The sequence below is a fragment of the Eschscholzia californica genome, unplaced genomic scaffold (genome assembly GCF_041429995.1).
Source record: "Eschscholzia californica isolate CP2 unplaced genomic scaffold, dmEscCali1.0.p SCAF_3, whole genome shotgun sequence".
NCBI classification, from domain to species: Eukaryota; Viridiplantae; Streptophyta; class Magnoliopsida; order Ranunculales; family Papaveraceae; genus Eschscholzia; species Eschscholzia californica.
In genome coordinates, this window is record NW_028238420.1 from 57,497,692 (window position 1) to 57,522,061 (window position 24,370).

Below are 24,370 nucleotides of genomic sequence, written 5' to 3' on the forward strand. Positions count from 1 at the left end.
GTTACCAGATTATCGTATTTAAACAAGAGAATTTTCCTATTTTCTATTAAATTTTATCAATGGTTACGATATTATCGTAGTTAGACTCATATGTATTTGGCTAGAATAAGTTACAAAATGTCGAAAAACTGAAATATGCTGGTAGTGTTGGAGAAATTTTGTCAACATCTTACTGGTATCTTTATACCCATTGGACCATGCTAGAAAAATTTGTTTGACGTTTCTAGCAATTTAGCAATTTTCAATACAATTAAAGCAGGTTAGTTTTAGCCTTTGTTATATTTTAATCAAAATGTCCAGATTTTTGATATATTTTTGTACGAACTATTTGTTTCCTTAGTTATATATGTTATCAATGGATTCAGCATTAAGTGTTTGAGTTCATCATGTCTTTGCCCTACCACGTATTATAATTGTATAATTTCAGTAGTGTCCAAGAAATTTGAGACATCTTTATCGTATCTATAAACCTGTTGAACGACATCTAAAATATAATATAATTGTGGTATTATAGAACATTGATAAATAATCCCATAACTGCTCAAGATGTTATTCAAACTTAAAACATAAACATGTTTGCTACGTTTTATCACATAGTCCGTTACAAAATACAAGTTAAAGTACTTAAACATTTTTTCTCCATATATCCTTCGATTCATTCAGCAACAACCAAGTTAGTTCACTCCTCTTCCTTTGCGCTAGTTTTGTCCAATCATCTGTTGGCATCTCGTTAGGAAAATGTTTATAGTTCGATTCGATATAAAGTTCTTCCATGTGCAAAATCACATACAACCTACAAGAAGGCCTGTCAAAGTTCAAATGACAAACCAATTCAACATCTTTGGGTTGTAACTATTTATGCGTTTCTATAAGAAACTAAAAAATGCTAGTCAAACAAGTCATTTTTCTTATAAAACCAGTTTTGAACAGTAACCATTTCAAGGTTCTATGATAAACTTCAAAAATGCTAAACAAAAAAATGACACTGTTTTTACAATCCAATTTATTCTCTCATTTTTTTCCCCATATTACACCATGTAATGTTCTATGGTTGTCAAAAAATCAGGTTTGACAGGTAACCATTGATATAGATTTATAAGAAACTTAATAACGCTAGACAAAATATTAAGTTTTTATTGAAAGTAACTATATTCTGGATCTAACACTATGCTTGAAAGTCTACAATACAAAATCCTAAATTAGATAGAACCCTAAATTGTCGGTCGAAAATAAAAAATTTAAGCAGAAACCATTTCTTCAAAGAAATTACACAACAACAGAGACAAGGTAACAATACAAATTTTTATTGCATGCAAAAAAGAAACATACTCTTCACTTTGAACTGATTTAGGGTTTTGAAAATAACTTCCATTAAACCACTTCGAAACAACTAAACCCTAGAAATTTCTTATTAACTAATCAATTTCAGAAAAATAAATCATAGTTAAAGTTGTAAAAATCAAAACCTAATTCGTTTTGTGTTGTAGAAATCAATCTAAATCATAAACAAAGTTGAAGGAACAACAAAAATGATGAAAAATAAAATAACTTACTCTTTACTGTTGATGATGATGAACAAAACCAACAATGGATTCTCCCTCTCTCCTACTCGATGTTCTTTCTCTCTCTCCGTAAGGTTTATTTTGGGCGTGTTTAAGATAAGAGTTTCCCTCTCTCTCTCTCTGGTTTGATATTTGAGGAAAAGACAACTTTTTTTGGTTATTTTTTTAAAACAGAAGAGGCTACTCTTTTTTGTTATGCTAAACGAAAAAGGCAAATTTTTCCGGGAAAGAAAGTTTGTTTTTGAAGAAATAAATGTAATGAATCTCTATATATTATGGTATCTTTTATTTTGGGTTTTTTTTCTAACTTAGGATAGGTTAGGCAGTAAAAGAGAATAAGAGGATAGACATGTAATTTACTTTGAGTGGATTTATTTTCTATTTCAGATTATCTTTGGTCTCTAGACTCGTTGATCATGCGATTTTGGACTTAAATCTCATCCCCCGTATTAATTAGGTGTCTAGGTAATGTGAGGGTTGTCTAGTTGCTGTCTAGAGAAGTGGAATGGTTGTATATGGGATGTTATAAGTAGGGAAGCTCTCTAGTTTGTAAGGCAGTCTACATTTTCTGAATATTCAAGTAATATTAAAGGGTTTTTCCCTAGCAAAGGGTTCTCAAAGTCTTTTCCTTGGTTTCAACTCAAGAAATCAGGACTCTGACGATGTTTGGAGTATTTCCCTTCCGATTTTAGGAAGCAAGTACTAATCTGTTTTCTTTAGTACTGATCTGTTTGCTTTACAAGTGTAAGTTCTTCATAAATCTAGAAAACCACGTGATTCTAACTCATTTGCCAGATGTCATTGCCATATTGGTTCGCTTTATGAAGTCGCTCCAAACAACATTTTTCAATTTAGAGTGTCCTCTTAAGGATCTCTAAAATAAATCTTGACACATCACTGTAGAGATTCATATTGAGTTTCGCATTGGAGATGAATTTTAAATAAAAATTCTAAAAAATCTTTTGTGACACTCTAAGATTTAGAGTTTGAGTGTTGCATTGAAAATGAGATTTTTGAGGGAGAAGACCAAAAAAAGGGGGGTAAATAAGCTTTATCCCCAGCCCAAAACAGAAATAAGAAGCGTGTCTAATTTGTCAGTTTTTTGGTGGGCCCGAGATGACAAGTACAATAAAGAATGTGTCTTTTTATCTTACTACATTTGATACCCTTTTCTCTTTATTTTCATTACATTCTCTCTCTTTCTCTAAAAAAATTCGAGAGATATCTTCTTTCTCTCTCTAAGAAATTTCAAAAGCTATCTTCTTTCCCTCTCTAAGAATTTTCTTAAACAAATTTGGTGAAGAAATATTGGAATGGTTTAGGATTTTGGAGAAGTCAGATTCAGTTTGATTTCTTGAACAAATTTGGTGAAAGTTTAATGGTGAAGAAATATTTTAGAAAAACCAGATATGGAAATATTTTGAATGGTTTAGGGTTTTGGGAAGTGAGATTCGATGAAGAAATATTGGTGAAAGTTTAATGGTGAAGAAATTTGGTGAAGAAATTAGAATGGTTTGATTTCTTGAACAAATTTGGTGAAAGTGTAATGGTGAAGAAATATTTTGAAAAAACCAGATCTGGAACTATTTTGGAATGGTTTAAGGTTTTGGAGAAGTCAGATTCAGTTTCAAATTTAATGGGGAAATTTTTTTTTCTTGAACAGAGATGCATGGGTTTTAGAGAAATTTCAATTTGTGCAAAATTAGATTTGGGATTGCTTAAAAGGTTTTTAGGTTATAATTAATTTGTCTTGATTTTCAGGTAATTTTGATTTCCTGCTAATTTCAGTCGGTTTAGTTACTTGAGGGTTTAACAATGGTTGATTGCCGAAGTTTAATTGAATTCTGCAAAGCTTTTGAACAACATAGGAATATGGCTCCAGATAATCGAAACAATGACAATCACTCTCGAACCAAGAAGCATAAAAATGGAAGTCCGTCTTCACGATCATAGTTGGGACAACCACTCCATAGTTGGGACAACAACGAAGAATGAGACTTTATTTCTGGTTCTAAAATGAAACCAAAATCACACGTTTCACGATTCCAATCCAAGGCGTGCCTAGTACATATCCAAATGGTCAGTACACAAGAAAACTCTCTTTTGTATAAAAGTGTCGAGTACATAACCATATGGCTAGTACATAAAGCAATTCCCGGTACACAAGAAAATTACCAGTACTAAAGTGCCTAGTACATAACCAAATGACTTGTACATAAAACAATTTCCAGTACACAAGAAAATTCTCAGTACAAAAAGTGTCTGGTACATAACCAAATGACTAGTACATAAAACAATTCTCGGTACACAAGAAAATTCTCAGTACAAAAGTGCCTAGCACATAACCAAATGGCTAGTACATAAACAATCCACGGTACACAAGAAAATACCCAGTACAAAAGTATCTAGTACATAACCAAATGGCTAGTACATAAAACAATTCCCGGTACACAAGAAAATTCCCGTTACAAAAGTGCCTAGCACATAACCAAATGGTTAATAAATAAAACAATTCCCGGTAAACAAGAAAATTCTCAGTACAAAAGTGTCTTGTACAATGGCTAGTACATAAAACAATTCTCCGTACACAAGAAAATTCTCAGTACAAAAGTGTAGCACATAACCAAATGGCTAGTACATAAAACAATTCCCGGTACATAAGAACATTTCCAATAAAAAACTGTCTCGTACATAACCAAATGGCTAGTACATAAAATAATTTTTGATACACAAGAAAATTTCCCGTGTACACAAGAAAATTCTCAGTACAAAAGTGTTTGGTACATAACCAAAGTACATAAAACAATTTCCGGTACACAAGAAAATTCTCAGTACAAAAGTGTTCAGTACACAAAAAAATGTACAATACATAACCTCTTGCTTTAAAAAAAATGTACAATACAAAAAAATGTAAACAAATGCCCAAAATATAAGGTGATAGAGTTTTAGAGAAAAAAAAAATAGTTCAAGAAAGAAAAAGTATTTTTAGATAGAGAAAGTGTAAAATAAAATGAAATTATTTGAGAAAATAAATTATTTTATTCAAAATGTAAAAACTCTAGAGAGAAAAATGATAAAGAGGAAAGGAAAATCTCGAGATAAATCTAAAATTTGAAAATGAAATTCATCCAAAAAATTTTAAGATTTAAAAAAAAACTACCGAAAAGAGAGATAAATTTACCGTAAATTCAAGAGAAATTAGAGGGAGAGATAAATCTGGAGAAAAATCTAGAGAGATAAAGTAGTTATAGAAAGAGATAATTTATGAGAGAGAAATAAAATAAGTTAGAGGAAATAAGGAGGATAGAGAAATAAAATTGAGAAGAGACAAGGGATAGAAAGGACACATGTCACGTTTGATTAAAAGAATGTGGGTGAGTATGGGATTGCATGGATGGCATTTCTTGTAATTTCTTGAAAAATGAAGCCCAAACTAACACTCGTGACCCCCTCTTGACACGCTGGACATGCCAAAACTCAAATGATTTTGTCCAAGATGGCAATATTGTGATTCTTTATTTACTTTTTGTGTTTCATGCCAAACTCGAAGAGAGAGAAAGAAGGAGATGAAGAAGAGAGAGAAATGAAGAAGATGAAGAAAAAAAAAATTTGGTAAAGGTGGCCGGCCGGAATTTTTTATTCCGGCCGGCAACCTTTCGCCGGAGAAGAAGGGTGAGGTGGACAGAGTGATGTGGTGATAGTTAGATGAGGTGGACAAAGAAAAAGAAAAAAAAGATAATTACAGAAATGCCATGGGGGTGAAATTGGGAGGTTGAAAAAATTTGGGGCCATTTAGGAATTTTTTGGGGCTAAAACGAACTGCCGGACACAATTCGGGGCCAAAACGGCCAGTTGGTCACAAATCGGGGGCCAAAACGGAATTAACCCTTTTTTTTTTGATGAAATGAAAACTATTTTAGTTACTTGTATGACAATAATACTTTTAATAAAAAATAATAAATCGTCCTACCGACGCAACTTGAATTTTGTTTTGAAGAGAGATTATTAAGAAAATAATTCGATTATCTTATTCGCCACTCAAACTTCATTTGTTACTTAATATGCTTTTAAGCATCCACTTAAAACTTTTGGATAATTTTAAAGGCGCATTTAGTTCTTTCTAATGGCACCTCCTGTGAATGTGCGACGCTTGTCCAATTCGTCTCACAAGGGGCGCTTTTACTAGGCCCACATATGGGTAATAGATCACAAATTCGGGTTTTTGGAGCTTACCTCCTCGTCACTGATTGGTAATTGAGTTTACTCCCGTCAATGATGAGTAATTGAGCTTACCCACTTAGACTTACTATTATTGACAAAAATAAAAAGGATGTGTTTGGTGTACGTGAAATAATTGTGACTACGAAGAACAATTATTCTTCAATATGATTCTTAGTAGAGATTCGACCTTACTTTATTGTTTGATTTGGTCAGGAATATAATTAGTAAAGATTGATTTTGTTTATATATTATTTAATTTATGATTTTATTATCACATGTCAAACATGTCCTTGGTAGTTTTGACAAAAAATCTAAATTCAAGGGCGTAAACTCAATTACAAATTATCGAAGGGGGTAAACTCAATTACCAAATAATTTTGAGGGGTAAGCTAAAAAACCCCTACAAATTCAGACTTTTATAATCTCACACATGCAAGAAAAAAGTCTTTCACCTCTAACACAATCACTACTATCATCTATCAGCACTATCATCACCATCACCCATCTCTCTACTCTCTTCACCCTTGATGAGAGTTTCAAAGTGAAACCCTCAACAAAAGTTTAGTAGTTGCAGAGAGAGCTAGGGTTTCTTTTGTCGTCGACAAAGGGCAAAGATGTGACGCAACAGAGAACTCAGAAAATGTCTTAGATCTATGTCTAAAATTTAGAATTTGAAAAGCTTACAGAGAGTAGAGAAATTGTTTTTTATCTATAAAATTTGTTAAATTAAATAACTACATGATCCTCTTTATATAACACTAGAGTTTTTTATTGAATTGTATATAACACTAGAGTTGCATGAACCTATCTAGGTTCAAATTAACAACTTTCCTAAACAAATAAATTGCAGAATCTGTTGAAAATGGAAAACTACCTGAAAAAACTTTCTATCTCAACAAAAGATAACTTTCTAAACGAAAACTTACTGAAAATGGTAAAAATAACAATTAAAAGTCCGGTTTGAGAGCCTAAATAACAAAGTTTTTCCTCCAAATTGGGTCGAGTGTTGTGTTCGCCACAAGAAATGTGCGGAACATTATTTCCCATCAACACTAAAATTTCGACTAATTATGACACCCTAACTTCGCTTTTGACGGTTTCAGTTGTTTGTCTTTATTTTTGGCCGCATAGTCGCATAGACTTCTTCCATGTAGTTCTTGCCAATTTCTCTACATCAAGATGAGAGTGACTTGAAGATGATCAGAAAAAAGTGGAAATGAGAGTGTGTGTGTGTGTCAGTGTGTGAGTGAGAGATGTGGTGGTAAAGATGAGATTCAAATTGACCGACAACACCTCTGCAACCAGATCGAAATTCAATGGCATATATACATTCAAAAATGTAGTTGCACCTATATTGGAAAAATGATATTAAAATACATTCTGAAGCAAGAGAAATTAGTAATGTAAATGTGTGTTAATGATGTGAAGGTTGTTAAGTATGTGGCCATCCAACTCAAAACCAATTGGCAATGAGTGCAGAGGACCTATACTTTATATTCTTGGTTGTTAGTTACCCATTCTCTAATGTGGGACTATTCTCCAATGTGTTGATGATGTGAAGGCAATCCAACAGTCTACTAACGGTCATCAATCTTTTCACATATTAGTGTTCATAAAGAAGTTGTATTGTTTATCTATTTATATTTCTAATTATGTATAAAGTTTATAAAATTTTGTGTTATTGTATCAATAAAAATACTTCTCCATTGTATTTGTTCTTGTGCAACTCAATATTTAATGATTAAGTTAGTAAATATCAATTAAATCCCGGTAAGCTACTAGCAATGAACCTAATATATGCGTCTTTCTTGTTAGATTATATAGAGCGTTTGTGATCCTTTGGTGTATTTTATCCAATTCAAAACAAATCAACAATTATTGACCGAAAAAATCTTAGATGATATTATTTTGGTGACCATTAATGAATGTGTCTTATTTAGTGACTACTTGTATATGTGGATATGTCTTATACGAGAAAATTAGTACATGATTGACAGAGAAGATAAGATGGATTGAATATGGGACCCGTACCACTTACCACCAATCAACTAATTTCATTTTCTTCCAAGATCCCCAAGTATATAGGTACCCACATTTTTGTTTTTTTTGTTTTCGGTCGATATTTTTCGACACAATAATTAATGGCTATTAATGACAAAGTCAAAACTATTTTCATCTCTCTTACTTTTTTGAGCTATAAATTGATTGGTCTAAGATGATAGGAAGCATTCCATTTCATTCTGAAAATATGAGTTCCATGAAGTTTTTCATTTTGCTAGGTCTTCTAGCCGTTATTCTCATTTCTTCCGAGGTCTATGCAGCTAAGGATTTAACTGAGAAAACAAGTAAATCACCCTAATCGAATTTAATTTAGTTTTATCTCTTTATAACTATATATATAACAAAACAATTTTATCTTGCCATGTCATAAGTTTTATTTATAAAACACGATTTGTGCTACGTCTTTTATTTTATTTTTATAATTTTGAGCTTCTCTTTTGTACTAACAGAGGAGACTAAGGAGAATAATGGAGTAGAGAACGCTAAGTATGGAGGGTACAACCAAGGCGGTGGATACAACCAAGGTGGCGGAGGATACAACAAAGGTGGTGGTGGATACAACAACGGTGGAGGTGGTGGATACAACAACGGTGGAGGTGGTGGACACAACAACGGTGGGGGTGGTGGCTACAACCGTGGTGGAGGTGGCGGTGGATATAACCACGGTGGTGGTGGTGGTGGTGGTGGCGGCGGCGGTAGGTATTGTCGTTATGGTTGTTGTTATCGCGGTAACTATGGATGCCAACGATGTTGCGGGTATGCTGGTGAAGCTATCCAAGATGCAGCAAAGCCTTGAACAAATTAAAGTACGTGCAGCTATATAGACACATATAGCATGTGTGATGAAATTGGATAACATACTAGTTGTCTTGAATAAATTAACACATATATACGAGTGGATATCGACCACGTCGTGTGCATGTGTGTATTTTACTTTTGTAATAAGTTGACGATTTTATTGGTTATCAGTCAGCATGCACGAGAAGTTTATTATATAACTTTGTTGTATAAAAGATCTGTAAAATTGTCTAGTTTGACACTGATCAATGCAAATATGATTACATGTGTCACGAAATGGATTTAGATCATAACCTACGGTTTTAACAAAATAAATGTAAGCAATTGTTACTCTAGTGTAACGTGAAGAATCGATATTTACTAATTTCCGAACCTGCGTACTGGATAAACATTACTAAGAAGGGTAATTGTCAATTGAACATTTCTAATAGTCACTAGGCATAGCTTGTTTGTTCGACGTGGTATAATTTGTTTTCAGTTAGTAGATGATCACACTGGACCATAATACAAGAAAAAAAGTCTCCATCAAATTCTCCCAAGCTTGTTTTACATCAACATGTATATTCATTAAAAAAAATCAGAGTAAAAATGTGTTGGGAAAACGGGTCGAGTCGACGCAGCAGAAATATAAATTTTCACCCTTTGTGTTAGTTACGAAGATAGCCGTTGGGAGGAGGGGGAAAGATACCCTCCTCCCTTATTATATAGATAGTGGTAGCAATAAACAAATAACTGAAAGTGAATAAGACAACGACTTTTAATGTGGAAAACCTCCTAAATATGACAAGTAAAAATCACGGGACTAGTATTCCACTCCAAATATTCCACTATAATAAGTAATTGAATTACAGATTACACCCACCCGAGACTCAAACTCCAAAATGAATTAATCTTAACCATACAAGTGTGGACTTATCTTGAGAAATTGTTACATCTGTGGAAGGAAATTAAGCGATGAAAACTTAACATGGATATTGACAGACGAATTTTACAATTGCAAATTATGACATGACAAATAACCTAGCTAAATTGTGTATAGTTTTACATAATCGATAATGTTGGTCCTCTTATATAGAACGAAGAAAACATCTTCACAAATCTTGAAAGCATCCCAATTTAGAACAGGTTTCAGGCCGCAAAAGTTTTATAGGAAATTTTAAAGGTGTCCCCTGGTGTTAAGGGTGCCTGCTTCAAAGAAAATTCGTAGGAAGGGCCTCTAAAATCTCTCAATTTTATATACATTCGTCCTTTCTACCGGTCGCACTCACATTTCACTTGACTTTATCTATTTACTTTGACCAAGATAAGTTTATTCACATTCACATTTTACTTGACCAAGATAAGTTGTGTGATTTTACTTGACTTTATCAATTTACTTTGACCAAGATAAGTTTATTCACGCTCATCGCTTGGTCAATAAGACTAAGTAATTTAAAAAAACCAAAATTCTTCCATTACTTGCAAAACATAAAAATTCCTCAATGATCTACACAATACTCCGCCACTTCAAACATGTTGGTGGCCGGAAGATCGCAAAATCACACCATTGTCTTCCTCCAATAACATCGACTATGTTGTAGTTGGCATTGGTGTTTTAATAGTGAAATATCATGGAAAAATGACGAAGTTTAAATTCTTATTTTGATCTAAACAAAACCATAAATACAAAAGAATCACCCACTATGTTTAGAGTGATTTCTCAATGATGTGATGGGTTGCTAGCAAGGGAAAAAAATTCATGAAGGTAACTTACCCACCAGTCCGATGGAAACATAAGCCTGTTGACACGAAGCTGCCAATGGGTAAGAAAACATACTAGTGAGCTACACACCAATAAATTGTAGTGTATATCGGGAATTGGTAAATAAGAATATTGGCTTGTTGTCTCCAACACCAACATTTGACAGTGATCGAATAACTACTGGTTGTTTTTTTAGTTTTCCTAAATCATATATGATGATCGCTTCTCATGTTAGACACTCAACTTTCTATTATTGATTCTTGAGACTTTTAGATGTATTGTCGGACCGTTGGTAAACAAATTTTGAGGAGGATGTGACAGGTCAATAAGTAAGTCAACACAGAGACCGCTGAATGTCTTCAAGGGAGGCCGCGGTGCAATTATCGGTGCTTTGGGATGCTTAGATGTATATGAAAGTCAGAGTGACAATGAAAATTCATTCTCCGTCCTAGATGCTCAAGTTGTTAAAAACAGTGAGACAATATTAATCGACTAAGATGTTAATAACAAACTGAGAAATCTAAAATCACAAAGGATTTTGACAAAAGAAGTTACCCAGCTGACGTGGCAGTTGTGGTTGACAGTTTGACTAAATCTTCTTGATTTTTCTCCATAATCAAAGTTATATTCACAAAGTAAGTGTTTTCATCTTATAGATGATCTAAGAGCATGTCCAACCCCAGCCGGGCTGAGGCCATAAATTCAAATTTATGGCCTCAGCCCCCCGCTCCAAGCCCAGCCGCTTGGAGCGGAGGCTGGGGCTCGGTGTTCAGTCGCCCCTAACATTAGGGGCGACTGAACAACGGCCCCAAGTGACCGTTGGGGCCCCAACGGTCACTTGGGGGGCATCCCCTAGCCGTTGGATTTGCTCCAACGGCTAGAAATGGATCCAACCCCTATAAATAGGGGTTGGATCCATTTTCATCTCTCACCCTCTTCTTATCACTTTCTTTCTCTCATTCTTGCAACTTCCTCTCCATTTCTATCTCTCTTTCTTTCAATTTTTTTTTTTGATCTTTTCATTTGTTCACCCATGGATCCATTAGACATCAATGAATTCGATAACCAAAGTTATATGGAAATGTTGTCCCCTAATTCTACTTACCCGTCGGCTCAATTAGGAGTTGATGATTATGAAGTATGTGAGGATTCTTGTGTGCAAGGAGGGACGTCTTCGACAAAGATAACTAAACGGGAACCGTATAAGCCGGATGAAGATATTTTACTTACTAATTGTTATTTGAAAATCACATTTGATGCGGTTGTCGGAAATAGCCAAAAATATAAAGTATTTTGGCAAAAAATATCGGATGAATATAATGCGAGTGCAAAGTTTCAACGCACACTTAGAAGTTGTAAATCTCGTTTCAGTGAGATAAGCTCGGAATGTCAAAATTTTATATCGACTTTGAGGATAATAAATAAAGTTCCAAAAAGCGGAGAAAACGATTATGACCGGGTAATTGTTTCTAACTTTTTAATTTCTTTTTTCTATCTTTTCACTTCATTCATATAATATACTTATATATATATTTTGTTTATTTTAGTTACAAAGAGCTATCGAATTGTATAAAAAAAATCATCAAGGTAAAGGGTTTAGGTTCCTACATGTTTACAAAATTTTGATGACACACAACAAGTGGATGGCAGACATGCCAGGAGAGTCAACATCCGGTAAAAGAGATTCTAATACCAATCCATCGGAAGAAAGACCAATTGGCCGTAAACAAGCCAAAGCAAATGCAAGAGTTGGCGAACCATCCACACATTCTACCGCTTCAAAAACTCCCAGTGAGGGATATTGGGAAAAAAGAGACGAAGATTCCCAACAAAGATCAGTAACTTTGAGTGAAGCAGTACGGGTTCAACAAGAGACCCTAAAGGTGCAACAAGATTTTCTACGGGTGCAAACGGAGGTGGCGAACCGACAATATGCGATGGACTTAATGAAGATTGATATTAGGTCTCTCGACGAACATGCTCAACAAATGCTTTTAGCGGCGCGAGAGGCTTGGTTCAACGGTGCACCACGAGACCCAAGAAACCCCTTCTAGTTATTTTTAATTAATTTTTCTAGTGTTGTTTAGTCGTATTTAAGTAGTTTTAAATTTTTAATCAATTATTAGTTGTAATCGATGTTTTTTTAATTGAATTTTATTAGTAAATTGGGAAATTCCAAATTCAAATTTTCGGCCTCAAGAGAGGCTGGGGCTGGAGCTGAATTTTAGAGGCTGAGCTGAGGCCAATAATTTTAGGTGAAAAAGTGGTTTTTTCGGCCTAAGACAGGCTGGGATTGGACTTGCTCTAAGGGCAAAGCCATTGTATAGGGGTTGGGGAATTTTGGGAGCCCAACCCCCATACAAAGACGCCCAACCCGAGAGCCCCGGGGCTGGGCTCCCGGTGGGGTTGGGAGCCCGGACTGGGGGGCTCCCAGCCCCCAAATATAGCCGTTGGGCTGTCTCAACGGCTATATTTGGGTTGATCCCCTAAAAAGGGGATCCACCCCACTTATATTTAATTTTTTTTTAATTTTCTTAAAATGTTTTGAACTACTTATTTCTTATTTTTCCTCTTTTTTTTTGTGTGTTATCTTTTTGAAATTATCTATCTCGAGTAATATCACATTTTAATTAATAGTTGAAATCTAATAATTAATAGTCGAAATCTAAAATCAATATTTCGCACCCGTACTTCGCGCAAGTTCATTATTTTGGATTTGGCAGCTCCGATTTGGAGCCTAACGTTGGAATTGAGACAAAGTCCCGGGACTCCCAAAATTGGGAGCCCGAGCGGCCGAGCCCGACACTGGCTTTGCCCTAAGAGCAACTCCAATGTATAGGGGGCTGGGGCTCCCAATTTGAATTTGGGAGCCCCAGCCCCTTGCCTCCAACCCGGGAGCCCGGGATGGGGGCTCCCAGCCCCCAAAATATGGCCGTTGGGAGCTCCAACGGCCATATTTGGGGTGGATCCCCTAAAAAGGGGATCCACCCCACTTTATTTTAATTTTTTTTTTAAATTAATTTTTTTTTTAATCTTCTTATTATTTTAAATACTTCATTTTTAAGTATTTTTCTCTAATTTTTATTTTTTTTGTTTTTTTTGTGTTTATCTTTTTGAAATTATCTTTCTTGAATAATATCACATTTTAATGTATAGTCGAAGTCTAATAATTCATAGTGGAAATTTAAAATCAAAATTTCGCACACGTACTTCACACATGTATATTATTTTGATATGGGAGCCCCAGCTGGGAGCCCAACGTTGGAATTGAGCAAAGTCCCGAGGCTCCCAAAATTCAGGGGCTCCCAATTTTGGGAGCCCGAGCCCCCACATTGGAGTTGCCCTTAGCAAAGAGGAAAGGTAAGAAATATTGAACTTCTAGTAAAGATTTAATGTAATTCTTATTCAAATAGATCATCAAATTTGAAGTTCAATAACATACATACATTCTGAAAGGGACATAAGAAATATGAATACAATCTCTAGTAAGTATATAATTAAAATCTCTCTCTCTCTGTTTCTTCACTCTTACAAGAACAAAACCAAACAAACAGAGATAACAAGAACCAAATAATTCATAATGATAATCTTCTTATGAGAAGATGAAGGAAGTGAAGATTTAGCAGCTGACCCATCTCCATTTTTATTAGTTGAAGGAGCATCTGAAACTGGAGCAATATCAGGTGAAGGAGCAGGAGCTGGTGATGGTGGTGGTGGAATACCAAATATTGATTGAGGTAATAAAACTTTATCAACTTGATAAACAGCAACTGGATCTGTTGAATAAACACTACTACTTACTTTTGTATTTGACCAACCTGAACTCAATTTTGCTGTTCCACTTGTATCTGTAAAATTCAACATATAATCTCCTCCTGCAAATGTACTAACAGGGCTTGATTCACTCAATTTCTTGAAATCTGAAAGTGAATAATAATGGGGTAAAGCATGAAACAAGATTAATGATTTTATTTGTTCTTGGGTAAGATTTGAAAGAGATGGTTTTTTAAGAGATGAAAAAGCTTCATCTTTTGGTACAAATATTGTAATTCCTTCATCTGTGTTATTTGCTTGATTTTGGAAGGTATCAATGATTTTGGTTTGTTGAAGATAATTCAAGAATGTGTGAAATGGACCTGCAACTTTTAGTAAATCTGTTAGGTTTACTAAATGTGGTGATGGTGCTGGTGCTGGTGCTGGTGATGGAGTTGGAGGTAATGGTACTGGTTTTGGAGATTTAGCTTTCTGAGCATTTATAGATGAAGAAAAGCTCAAAATTACTACTAAAATACTAACTTTGAGAATCATGGGTATCTTCATTTTGGGTTAAAATCTCTAAATTCCTGCAAGAAAAACAGAACCCATTACAGAGTTAGATCTGAACTAGTAAAAACCCTAATTTAGAAGGTAAGAATTATCTCTTTTTTTTTTTTTTGACAACCCATTTGTCCAAATTCCTATAGGATAAAAACCCACTAGAGAAAATGAGATTAGACTCAATTTAAGATATAGTGTAAGAGATGTCACTAAATGGAGAAGAACCCATTCACAATTAAGTGAAACAGAACAATTAAAAGCAAATAAATCAGTAGATTTAATTATCTAAATAGAGAAATTAAGTAGTTGAAGACAAGAATACCTGAGCAATAGGAGTTCAGAGACAGAGAGAAGTAATGAAGAAAGATACAAATGAGATTATAGTTGAAGAAATTATATTATAAGATTAGTGTGATCTGTGGAAGGTGGCTTATGGTGTTTGTGTATATATATAAGTAGAGAGAGAGAGAGAGAGAGAGAGAGAGAGAGAGAGAGAGAGAGAGAGAGAGAGAGAGAGAGAGAGAGAGAGAGAGAGAGAGAGAGAGAGAGAGAGAGAGAGAGAGAGAGAGAGAGAGAGAGAGAGAGAGAGAGAGAGAGAGAGAGAGAGAGAGAGAGAGAGAGAGAGAGAGAGAGAGAGAGAGAGAGAGAGAGAGAGATTTTACCAAGAGCAAGTAAGAGGGTAAATTCTATCATTCTAATAATGAGTGGTTGGATTGTTGGAGTTGGGAATCTTAGAAGGATTGTAAACAACATGTTTTTGAGAAAAATTGATTTAAAACAAAGGCATAGTAAGGTGTGATATCTTAATCACCCATCCACCTATAACCCCTTTGATAAAATATTTAGTACTCCTATTATTTTTCATTGCCAAATGCAATCAAAAAATTTGCTTCTTGCACTTCACTCTTATTAATTGTTAATTTATATCATGTGAGAAGCTTGATGACTTCCCACATTAGAGCATCTCCAATGCAACACTCAATCTTAGAAATTCCGAGTGCCACTTAGGATTTTTAGAGTTTTTTCTTAAGTATCATCTCCAATGCAACACTCTATTTGGATCTCTAAGATGACGTATCGAGGGTGGAATAGAGATATCTCAAGAGGACACTCTAGAAATAGAGTGTCCTCTTAAAATATCTCTAATTGTCCAACTCATCAATATTTTATTTTCAACCAATAGAAATCGAGTCTTCTATATTTTCTAAAATTAACAAATTATTTATTTACAAAAATAACTATGCCACATAAGTAAATAAGATAAGTTTAGAGTTTTGTATTGGAGACACACAAAAATTGAGGATCTCTATTAACGCCATCTAAGAGTGAAAATCTCAATTGGGATTTGACACACAGGATGAATAGAGATTTTTTTTGAGTTTTGCATTGGAGATGCTCTTATGCACCCAGACTTTAGGTGGGCAGTAGATGGGGGTTTTTGGTGGAAAGTCGAAGACATTTGAAATATAATCTCAGATATTTGTAATCGTGTCCCAAACCAATGCTATTTGAGGGCATTTGAAATATAATCTCAGACATTTTGGGACATTTCTAGTGTCCTAAACCAATGTCTTGGCGATCATTTCAAATGTCCCAAATATGCTTTAGACATTAAGAAATATTTCAAAATTATTACACTAGTTCCTCAGTAATGGTGAACATTGCAATTAGGGGCGGGCGTAGGTCAACCCCTTGTTTTACCAACCAAACCATCAATTCATTTAGTGTGGTTGAGTCTAGTTTGACTTGGTTCAACCAAACCTTCCCTTCATTTAGTGCAGTTGAGTCTAGTTTGTCAATTCTATTCATCCCTCCATTTCGGTCCCTCACCCAACCTTCCGTTGATGTGGGGACATATCACTGGAGTATATTTTCTCAGCATTCTTTCTCCAATTGTTCTACACTCAAGTAATATGTTGCCACATCAAGGAAAGGTTGGAGAAAGCACTAAAATAGAGAGATGAATAGAATTTCTCGTTGGTGGTGAGAGGAAGAAGAAGAAATAAAATGATAAGATTAGCGGTTGTTAGCAATGCCAGTCCGATTTTTGGTGGCAATATATTTTGGTGATCTTTTTACCGATAAGAAAGATAAAGTACAGAAAAGAAAACTTTTTGAAATTAAAAATTTTAAAAGAAAACTAACAGTTAAATTTGACTAACGAAATCATTGTCCTAAAAATCAAAATTGAACTTTAAACAAACATGATGGAGGTCAATTATCCCTTGGGTAACAAATTAGGAGCCAACAAAAAAAAATTCTCTCAACAAAAAAAAAATTAATATGTGTGTTTATGTTTACAGTGTATTAAAGTATGGGAGTGCATGTTAAGAATGGGTGTGAAAATATTCAAAGATTAAGAAAAAGACTTCCCCAAATGTTTGAGGGTGTTGACTCTTGAATTTGATTCATTCAAGTGGGAGGCTCAAAGTCAATTTCATTGTGATCTCTATTTCTATTGGTCACATTAATGGAGATCTCAAAATCCTATTAATAATCTTAGGCATCTTCCATTTTTTATTAATTTCAACACTAAAAGTACTTTTAATATGAGTAGGGTTGTAATTTAGTTGCTACCTAGAGTTCATTTCTTTATTTTATTTATTTTGCACAAGCTATTTGCATTTAATTATTTTGGAAAAATATACAAAATAAGAACGACCCACATGAGAAACAATGGTAATCATATGATTTTTATTTATCTTCTGAATTTTAACATTTGTGCGATTAATTTTTTTTTGTTTTTTAACTGTTCAGCGTGTGCCTCGAACTCTAAGGGGAAGATTATATCTCTTACCACTCCAACCAAGAATTGTTGGCTTGTGCAATTAAATTTAAATTGACTATAGTTTTTCATCGATTTAGGTTGTGTTTGATAGCAATTTGGGGTGAAGATTATTGAAGTGTCAAATTCCAATTTAACCTATACAATCTTGTAAAGTTAATCTACCAAAACTAGTTGGTTCAACCTAACATAGGTTGACAAATTTCAACAAGAAAAACTCATATGTTGATAAGAACGTCTATGCTAATAGAGAACTATAGCAAAAATTGGAAGTTGATTTTACTAGTGAACTACTTAATTGATTTATAATCTATGACAGAATATAGGAAAGTGGTTGATATGGTAGAAATCAACGGTTTATCTTAATTAACACATACTTGCTAATTATGAGAGATTTTCCATGAAGTTCAAATTCTAATAGGAAAAACTGCACGGGTTCGATTGAATACCAGCATCATCTAGAAAGAAAACTGGTGATTTAGAATTTATCGTATAAAGATCGTTAGTAAAGAAAGCCCTACACTCTAAATGGAGTTGGAGGTTTGGATAAAGGTCAGACACAGGTCTGGAAAAGAGATATTTATCCTAAGGATCAAAGAAAGTATCAGCATTAGTACTGTTGGAATCACCTATTTGTCTAGGTCACACACTAACTTTCGACCCAGTTGACTAGTGACGCTTGTCTGCAACCGTTTGAATTAAAAAATTCTAAGGGTGTTAACTTAAGCTAGCAACGGCCGGTTAGTGACGCCCCTTGACCGTTTTATGCAATTAATATCTTGTCCATCGAAATCAATAGTAAAAATTAAAACGAGACTTGACCATTTTTTCTCGATCTGTCTTTTTTGAATCAGCTTCCCCCTTTTGGCTCCACATTTTGTTTAAAATTTCTCACTTCAGCAACTATTCTATATTATTTTCTCAGTTTCACATGATTTGAAACCTCAAAAAAAGCTTGAATCATTAGCTACATACTAAGTAATTCACGCGGGGATTGCAATGGTTTGCAAAGTACTTGCAATCGTTTGCAAATGGACTACAGAAGGTTGTAGTTGATGTTTTGTTGAAACAAAAAAATTGCAATGTTTTACAGATAGGAATCAGAAATTTACAACTGGTTTGCAACTGAAATCCATAAAAGAACAAGAACTTTCTCATAGCATAAACCTTAAAATATTTGAAATTCTCCTTCAGTTGTTGATAGCAGTCTAAAATCACCTTGAAATTGTAAGCAAATTGTATAAAGTAGAGAGCAAAAGAAATTCAATGGATATTCTCTATTTATATGTCATAATTTTCAACCAAACAAATCCTAAACAACTCGATTTAAATTTGATGGAGCTTCAATGGATCTCCATTAGTTTCTCGAACAACTAAACACTAGATCCATTAGTATCTCTTTCTTTCTCTCTTCCAAAAAATTTGTGGGAAAATACTAAACCAAGACTAGAAATTGTAACAACTAGATAGATTTGATAGAGAGTTGACATGGGTATAACAGGTTTTCATTCTTCTTCTACTACATTGTGGTTTTTCGTGAAACAAATTTGTTCATGACTGCTATTTCGATAACCACAAAGACAAATGCAATGATTAAATAGGAAACTAGCTAAGATTAATGTATCGGAAGCTCTAACATCATGACAAGGGAATAAATCTTGACTCTCTTTAAGTTGATACCCAGTCTTTACGGATGTCGAATGTGTAGTTGATCTCCAAGTAACACTTATCATCGTCGTCCAAAAACTGCAGAAAGTGGAACAAAAAAAAATTATCTACTATATCGATAAAACCCACGTGGAATCTGCTTAAGAATCCATAATATATGTAGGTCAACCTTACCTTTGTTCTTGCAGAATATGATCCTCTGGCAAACATACCAGAAGGGGTGGTTTCTTCAGGCATCTCATGCTTGTAAGGTTCTTCCTGTGGACTGAAAGTTCCAAGCATCTCTTTTGTGCTGTCAACTGAACAAAAGGCCATACAAAATTACATTCACGAGATAGAAATCAAATTTGGTTTCGCATAAAGAAAACAAACGACTAATTCGCTTGCAATATATACTTTAGGTCAAACGTCATAAAACGTAAATATTTCTCGTATGGTGTTTATTATAGGAAATACTCCGAATATCGTCACTATCTCCTTCTGAACTATCTATATCTATGTGGCCATTTGAAGTAAAGGAGCTTACCCTTAACACCAGTTTTCCAAACTGTGTTGGTATATTTTAGACCAGAGACGATGTTGTTGCTGACTTTAAACGAGAACTCCAAGCTGTAACGAGAATTTTCTTTCAAAGTAAACCATAAGCCTTTAGGGTTTCCAACCTCAGTAATAGGAAGAACAATCTCATTTCTACCAGGTGAGTGAATAGAAAGGCTCAAAATCTTCACATCAGGTTCCAGAGTTTCTACAATACACAAACCAAAGTTATGCCAGCAAGAGTAAAGCAAATTCAGTCCATCTAACTTGTTCAAACACAAATATTGAACAAAAATGTTATTAGGACTGGAATGAGTCCGTGGGTGAAACCCGGTGGGCTTTGATCTGATGGCCTATTGGGTTTTCCTCTCGAATCTCGATGACACAGGTCAAGCACGTCTGATAGACGTGCGAAATCAACCTTCTACGTCTCACTTAGGATATCATTAGATCCGAATTGATTCGTTACTCTCCAACCAAATTGGGATTCACCATGATCGAATCTAGTAGTACAATAAATTTGTAATAAAAAGTTTAAAAACAATTCATGATCTTGAGTTCTCTAAAGAGAAGGTTTAGCAAAAACATGAAGAAATTGCAAGAAACCCATATAATGAAATCAAAATGAGGACTACATAGTAAATCTCAAATTTTTTACAAGAATAGAACAAAAGAAGAGAGAATCAAAATATTTGTTAGTAACATTTTATTTTGTTATATGGGTAACTAGATTAAATACTTATAATTTTTCAGCCGAAAAATGTAGTAAATGAGAATGGTTACCTCCAACAGAGTTTAAATCCACACTCCCAAGAAGCTGTTCTTTCCATCTCCTCAGACTCTCATCTTCCTTAACCACCAAAAATAAATCCAAAAAACCGAAATAAATAAATGGCATTAGAAAAACTGTTAAGAAAATAAATGAGAAAAAAAACAGACCTTATCCTTTTCGAGTTGTTCTTTGAGAGTGCACTGAGGACCCAACTCAATTTTTCTTTCTTCACAATCATCATCATCTTCTTCTTCCTCCTCTTGATCAGTTGCATATAGCGAATGTTCGCTCATTTGTTTTATATACTTTTCCTCGGCTCCATCCACTCCCTCAGCATTTGTTGCATTTGAAACTCCATTTTTATCTGAGCTTACATTGTCCTCATCAAGACCCATGTTGTTAATTGAACTTGAAAGAACCCCACTTGTCACAGGCATCAACTACTCACAAAACCCACTTAGCAAAAGATGAAGATTAATGCTATTACAGAGAGGGTCTCTGTTCTGAAATAATCATAATGTGAGATAAACCCATGAAGGAATATCAAAGAAGACTTGAATCTTAAATGAATTTTTGAGAAAAAAAAGTAGGAGAGAAAGAGGGAGAGGGAGAGAGGGACTTCTTATCTGAGTCAAAGAATCCTAAAAAGTAGAAAGAAAACCTCTGTATCCAAGAAAACCCAACAATAGAGAAAACCCAAAACCAAGAAAACCCTCAAATGTAACCCTTTCAAGAAGACAGAGGATGAAAATTGTAATAAAAACAAGAGGCTCGGGCTCCAAAACCAAAATGGTAAAAGAAAAAAAAAATGGTTTTCTTAGAAGTTAATACTAATGTCCATATCTTTGTGTAGTGTTAGTAGAGAGAAAATATTGGGAAGTTTCAACAGAATTGAAAGGAAATGGTCATGTGGCTGGTTATCTTCAAAATATGGATTTTAGAGAGAGAGAGAGAGAGAGGGAGAGAGAGAGAACGTGAGGTTTAGTCTGCATAGGGAGAGAGCTTTCCTGCCTTCCATGCAGACCTAGATTACAGGACCCTCGATCTCCTGTTCTGAAAAACAGAGGCAAACCATTCTATTTGGGGGACCACATGTTGCCATTGACCTCATGACCACTTCTACTGATCAGAAAATGGAATATTAGAATCCATCATCAAATCAAGGTGTAAATTGGGCTGGGCTACCCAGAGCCCAAGGCCAAGCAAAGTCTGCCCGCCCCGGATATTCGGTGAGCCAGGTCACCCCGGTGCAGATATTAGGTAACTCACGCCAGGGCAGGCCAGCCAGTGGCCTGCCTCGCTCCAGGCCGGACTGACACCAATGATATACTTTCTTCTTAATTGAAACTGACCATCCATCCACTACTAAACTTTCTGATTTTACAAAGGAAGAGTTTGGAGAGGTAAAAGCTTAAAGGTTCCCTGAAAGATAAGGAAAAAAAAAAAAAAAAACTTCAAGACAAGGTCAGATCCATTGATGGTGTTTGCTGATTCCCCATCATATATTATAAGTTAGCTGGACCCAATCTACAAAATGCAGGTCAAAGAGATAGAAAGAATTTTTTTCCACCCATATTCAAAGAACTGATAATTATAGGACTGTTGATTCCATTTCAAGTTATATTGATGATGATCAATCCTGTTTCTAAGTACTTGTTAGCATCCATAATTGACCAAGAAAACTATAGAAGAAACCAGAAGGCAATGACTTTAAGCTTTTATACCTAGAAAATTCATGTCTATAAGAATGAGAGGAAATTTTGACAAAATCTTACACACTATGAACCTCAAGCAAGACTTTTCTCTATAATTCTTAAAACAATGGTTTCTACAAAGTTTGAACCCAATATCAGATACCACAAAAATTGACATGTTCTCATTTATCGAACTATTGTAATTGCCAAAACATCAAAATTTAGTAGACGAAAGTGTTGTCTACACCTCAAACCAGAAGACTTCAGTCGCTTCCCCATTTCCTGATCGCACTCTCTTTAGCAGAGTATCGTGTTTGGATTTCTTCCTTTGGTGTATTATCAAGATTATTAAAAGAACCTGCTGGATAAATCTTTCCCAAGATACGCGATGTTATAAATGTTAATCCATTTCGTGTTCCCCTCAAAGCAAATAGCAATGGGTTGAATATAACAGCAAGCAATACTTCACCCTTGGCAATCACAAGATACTGTCGAACAAAAAGAAGATTTTATACATTTATGCAACAAAACTAGCATATTTTATTAAAGAAATATGACAGGATCAAGATTTAGAACTCGTATTTAGGCATGGAGGTGATAGAACTTACTGCAAAAAGAATCCCCAAGATTGCAAGGCTAGCTTGTTTTGATTCCTCCCAGAAATGATCATCACCAGACCCGCCAAACCATCCAAACCAACCACCACCTCCACCACCCTCTCCTCCACCCATTTCCTCCCTTTTCTGAATTTCTTTGTTCCATTTATCAAACTCGTCTTTCTTTCCTCCAAGAGCACTTTCTAAAGCTTTCCTAGCTCGGTCCTGCAGAAAAAGAAATGGCATTTTATACCTTTTTCAGAGGAATGAAGCACAACTCGGGAAATGTGATAAAAGGAGATTGATATATAAATTTAGAGGCGATTTTTTATTAACAGAGTAGCTTTTATGTTCCTAATTCTCGATCAAGTCACGTAGATGAAGTAGGAAATACAAATGGCTACTGAGGGTTCGTGGTACCACCTCTGTCAATCCAAATAGAAAGAAAAAACCACTTTCAGCGATCAACTAAGAGAAATCCAACCTATGAGATACTCATATGCCCATCGAAATGGTGAAGCATTATTTGCAAGAATCACAAAAGGAAGTAAATCTTTAAAGCGAACGCCCACTTATTCTACTACCAATCAACACATATTAAGGCTATGCAAATGATCCTGATGGGCACATTTATTCATCAAAATAAGTCGGTGAACTAAAGAACTTGTGTCATCACAGAAATGAGCATCGTATATCCACTCGTCCTAAATTCCAACTAATTTGATTGATTCACTCCTTCTAAACGTGTACCATGTATATGAGGATTGCCACATCCATCTACCTAGTTTTGGGTACATAATTGACTGAGGAAAAACTTTGTCTCCTCAACCCAACTGAAGTTTATACAACTGAACCAAATTTCAAGGTTATCATGATCATATATTTCAAGGAAAATTCACATCTCTTGTGCTTTTTGAGATCTTCAATTAGATATTGGAATATCAAAGCTGAAGCATTTACTACCAAAGAAGAGCAATTGAACGAATTTAGGTTTCAAAACTTCATTGCAATTGGGTTCATTCAGATTTCAAAGCTACAAAGTTTGAAATTCCCACATACTTGCACTACCTGGTAGTGACTTTCAAAACTTACACAATTACCCATTACTCTAAAACCCTAAAAAACACAATCTGGACAACAAAAACATCAACCATCAACAGAAAAACTAACATTATCGTTTAAAATAGCTTCAAGGAGTAAAACTAAATCTTCAGTGAAGAGTAAATTATAGATAACGAAATCAAAATTCTAACTATTTCATACAAAATCAAACCTAAAAATTACCCACCTCTCTGCGATTATCTGAGAACAAGCAAGAATATTTGCCTCTGCATTTCAATTTCAGCGTCAAATTCATCCATTTAGGGTTTTGGTTTTGACGAACGGAAGTGGAAAATCGAAACTGGGACGGTGATAAAGAGGTAGGGTTGAGGGCTGGAAGTGGTGGGCGTAGGTTAATAACCTGCGCCATTGGTGTTCGTTCTCCTTGAGGATTTTTTTTTTGTAGAAGGAAGATATTGGTGTTCTTCGGTGCTTCGCCCTTGAATTCCCGCGGTTATCTATCTAAAAACACAAATACTTCGGAAGGTATACCCACGTTAAGTAGGTCAACAAGTGG

General features: G+C 34.8%; 3 protein-coding genes and 1 pseudogene across 4 annotated transcripts; 1 reads left to right on the forward strand and 3 right to left on the reverse strand.

Annotated features, from left to right (window-relative positions):
* The first annotated feature begins 7,905 nt into the window (after positions 1 to 7,905).
* Positions 7,906 to 8,914, forward strand: LOC147552336 (uncharacterized). Its single transcript, XM_086668902.1, has 2 exons — positions 7,906 to 8,128; positions 8,294 to 8,914. The coding sequence occupies exons 1-2, from the start codon at positions 7,999 to 8,001 to the stop codon at positions 8,638 to 8,640; spliced, it is 477 nt and encodes a 158-aa protein (XP_086525028.1). The 5' UTR covers positions 7,906 to 7,998; the 3' UTR covers positions 8,641 to 8,914.
* A 4,845-nt stretch (positions 8,915 to 13,759) lies between these two features.
* On the reverse strand, positions 13,760 to 15,127 carry LOC147552337 (fasciclin-like arabinogalactan protein 7 pseudogene; annotated as a pseudogene). Its single transcript, XR_015237534.1, has 2 exons — positions 15,023 to 15,127; positions 13,760 to 14,726 (listed from the first exon to the last, which is right to left on the reverse strand). The product of XR_015237534.1 is annotated as a fasciclin-like arabinogalactan protein 7 pseudogene (transcript).
* A 3,811-nt stretch (positions 15,128 to 18,938) lies between these two features.
* On the reverse strand, positions 18,939 to 22,060 carry LOC147552338 (rho GDP-dissociation inhibitor 1-like). Its single transcript, XM_086668898.1, has 5 exons — positions 20,630 to 22,060; positions 20,474 to 20,540; positions 19,680 to 19,898; positions 19,328 to 19,452; positions 18,939 to 19,231 (listed from the first exon to the last, which is right to left on the reverse strand). The coding sequence occupies exons 1-5, from the start codon at positions 20,897 to 20,899 to the stop codon at positions 19,154 to 19,156; spliced, it is 759 nt and encodes a 252-aa protein (XP_086525024.1). The 5' UTR covers positions 20,900 to 22,060; the 3' UTR covers positions 18,939 to 19,153.
* A 183-nt stretch (positions 22,061 to 22,243) lies between these two features.
* Positions 22,244 to 24,334, reverse strand: LOC147552339 (sulfate adenylyltransferase subunit). The gene is made up of 3 exons (XM_086668899.1): positions 24,041 to 24,334; positions 22,765 to 22,977; positions 22,244 to 22,644 (listed from the first exon to the last, which is right to left on the reverse strand). Exons 1-3 carry the CDS (start codon positions 24,221 to 24,223, stop codon positions 22,420 to 22,422), a joined length of 621 nt encoding a protein of 206 aa, XP_086525025.1. The 5' UTR covers positions 24,224 to 24,334; the 3' UTR covers positions 22,244 to 22,419.
* Between the last annotated feature and the right edge of the window lie 36 nt (positions 24,335 to 24,370).

Coding starts and splice junctions, on each gene's coding strand:
- LOC147552338 (XM_086668898.1), bottom strand. CDS start 20,899: ATGCCTGTGACAAGTGGGGTTCTTTCAAGTTCAATTAACAACATGGGT. Junction 20,541..20,629: donor AACAACTCGAAAAGGATAAG/GTCTGTTTTTTT, acceptor TTGGTGGTTAAG/GAAGATGAGAGTCTGAGGAG. Junction 19,453..19,679: donor TTGGAAAACTGGTGTTAAGG/GTAAGCTCCTTT, acceptor CCTTTTGTTCAG/TTGACAGCACAAAAGAGATG.
- LOC147552339 (XM_086668899.1), bottom strand. CDS start 24,223: ATGGCGCAGGTTATTAACCTACGCCCACCACTTCCAGCCCTCAACCCT. Junction 22,978..24,040: donor TCTCAGATAATCGCAGAGAG/GTGGGTAATTTT, acceptor CTTTTTCTGCAG/GACCGAGCTAGGAAAGCTTT. Junction 22,645..22,764: donor TCTTGGGGATTCTTTTTGCA/GTAAGTTCTATC, acceptor TTTGTTCGACAG/TATCTTGTGATTGCCAAGGG.
- LOC147552336 (XM_086668902.1), top strand. CDS start 7,999: ATGATAGGAAGCATTCCATTTCATTCTGAAAATATGAGTTCCATGAAG. Junction 8,129..8,293: donor GGATTTAACTGAGAAAACAA/GTAAATCACCCT, acceptor TTGTACTAACAG/AGGAGACTAAGGAGAATAAT.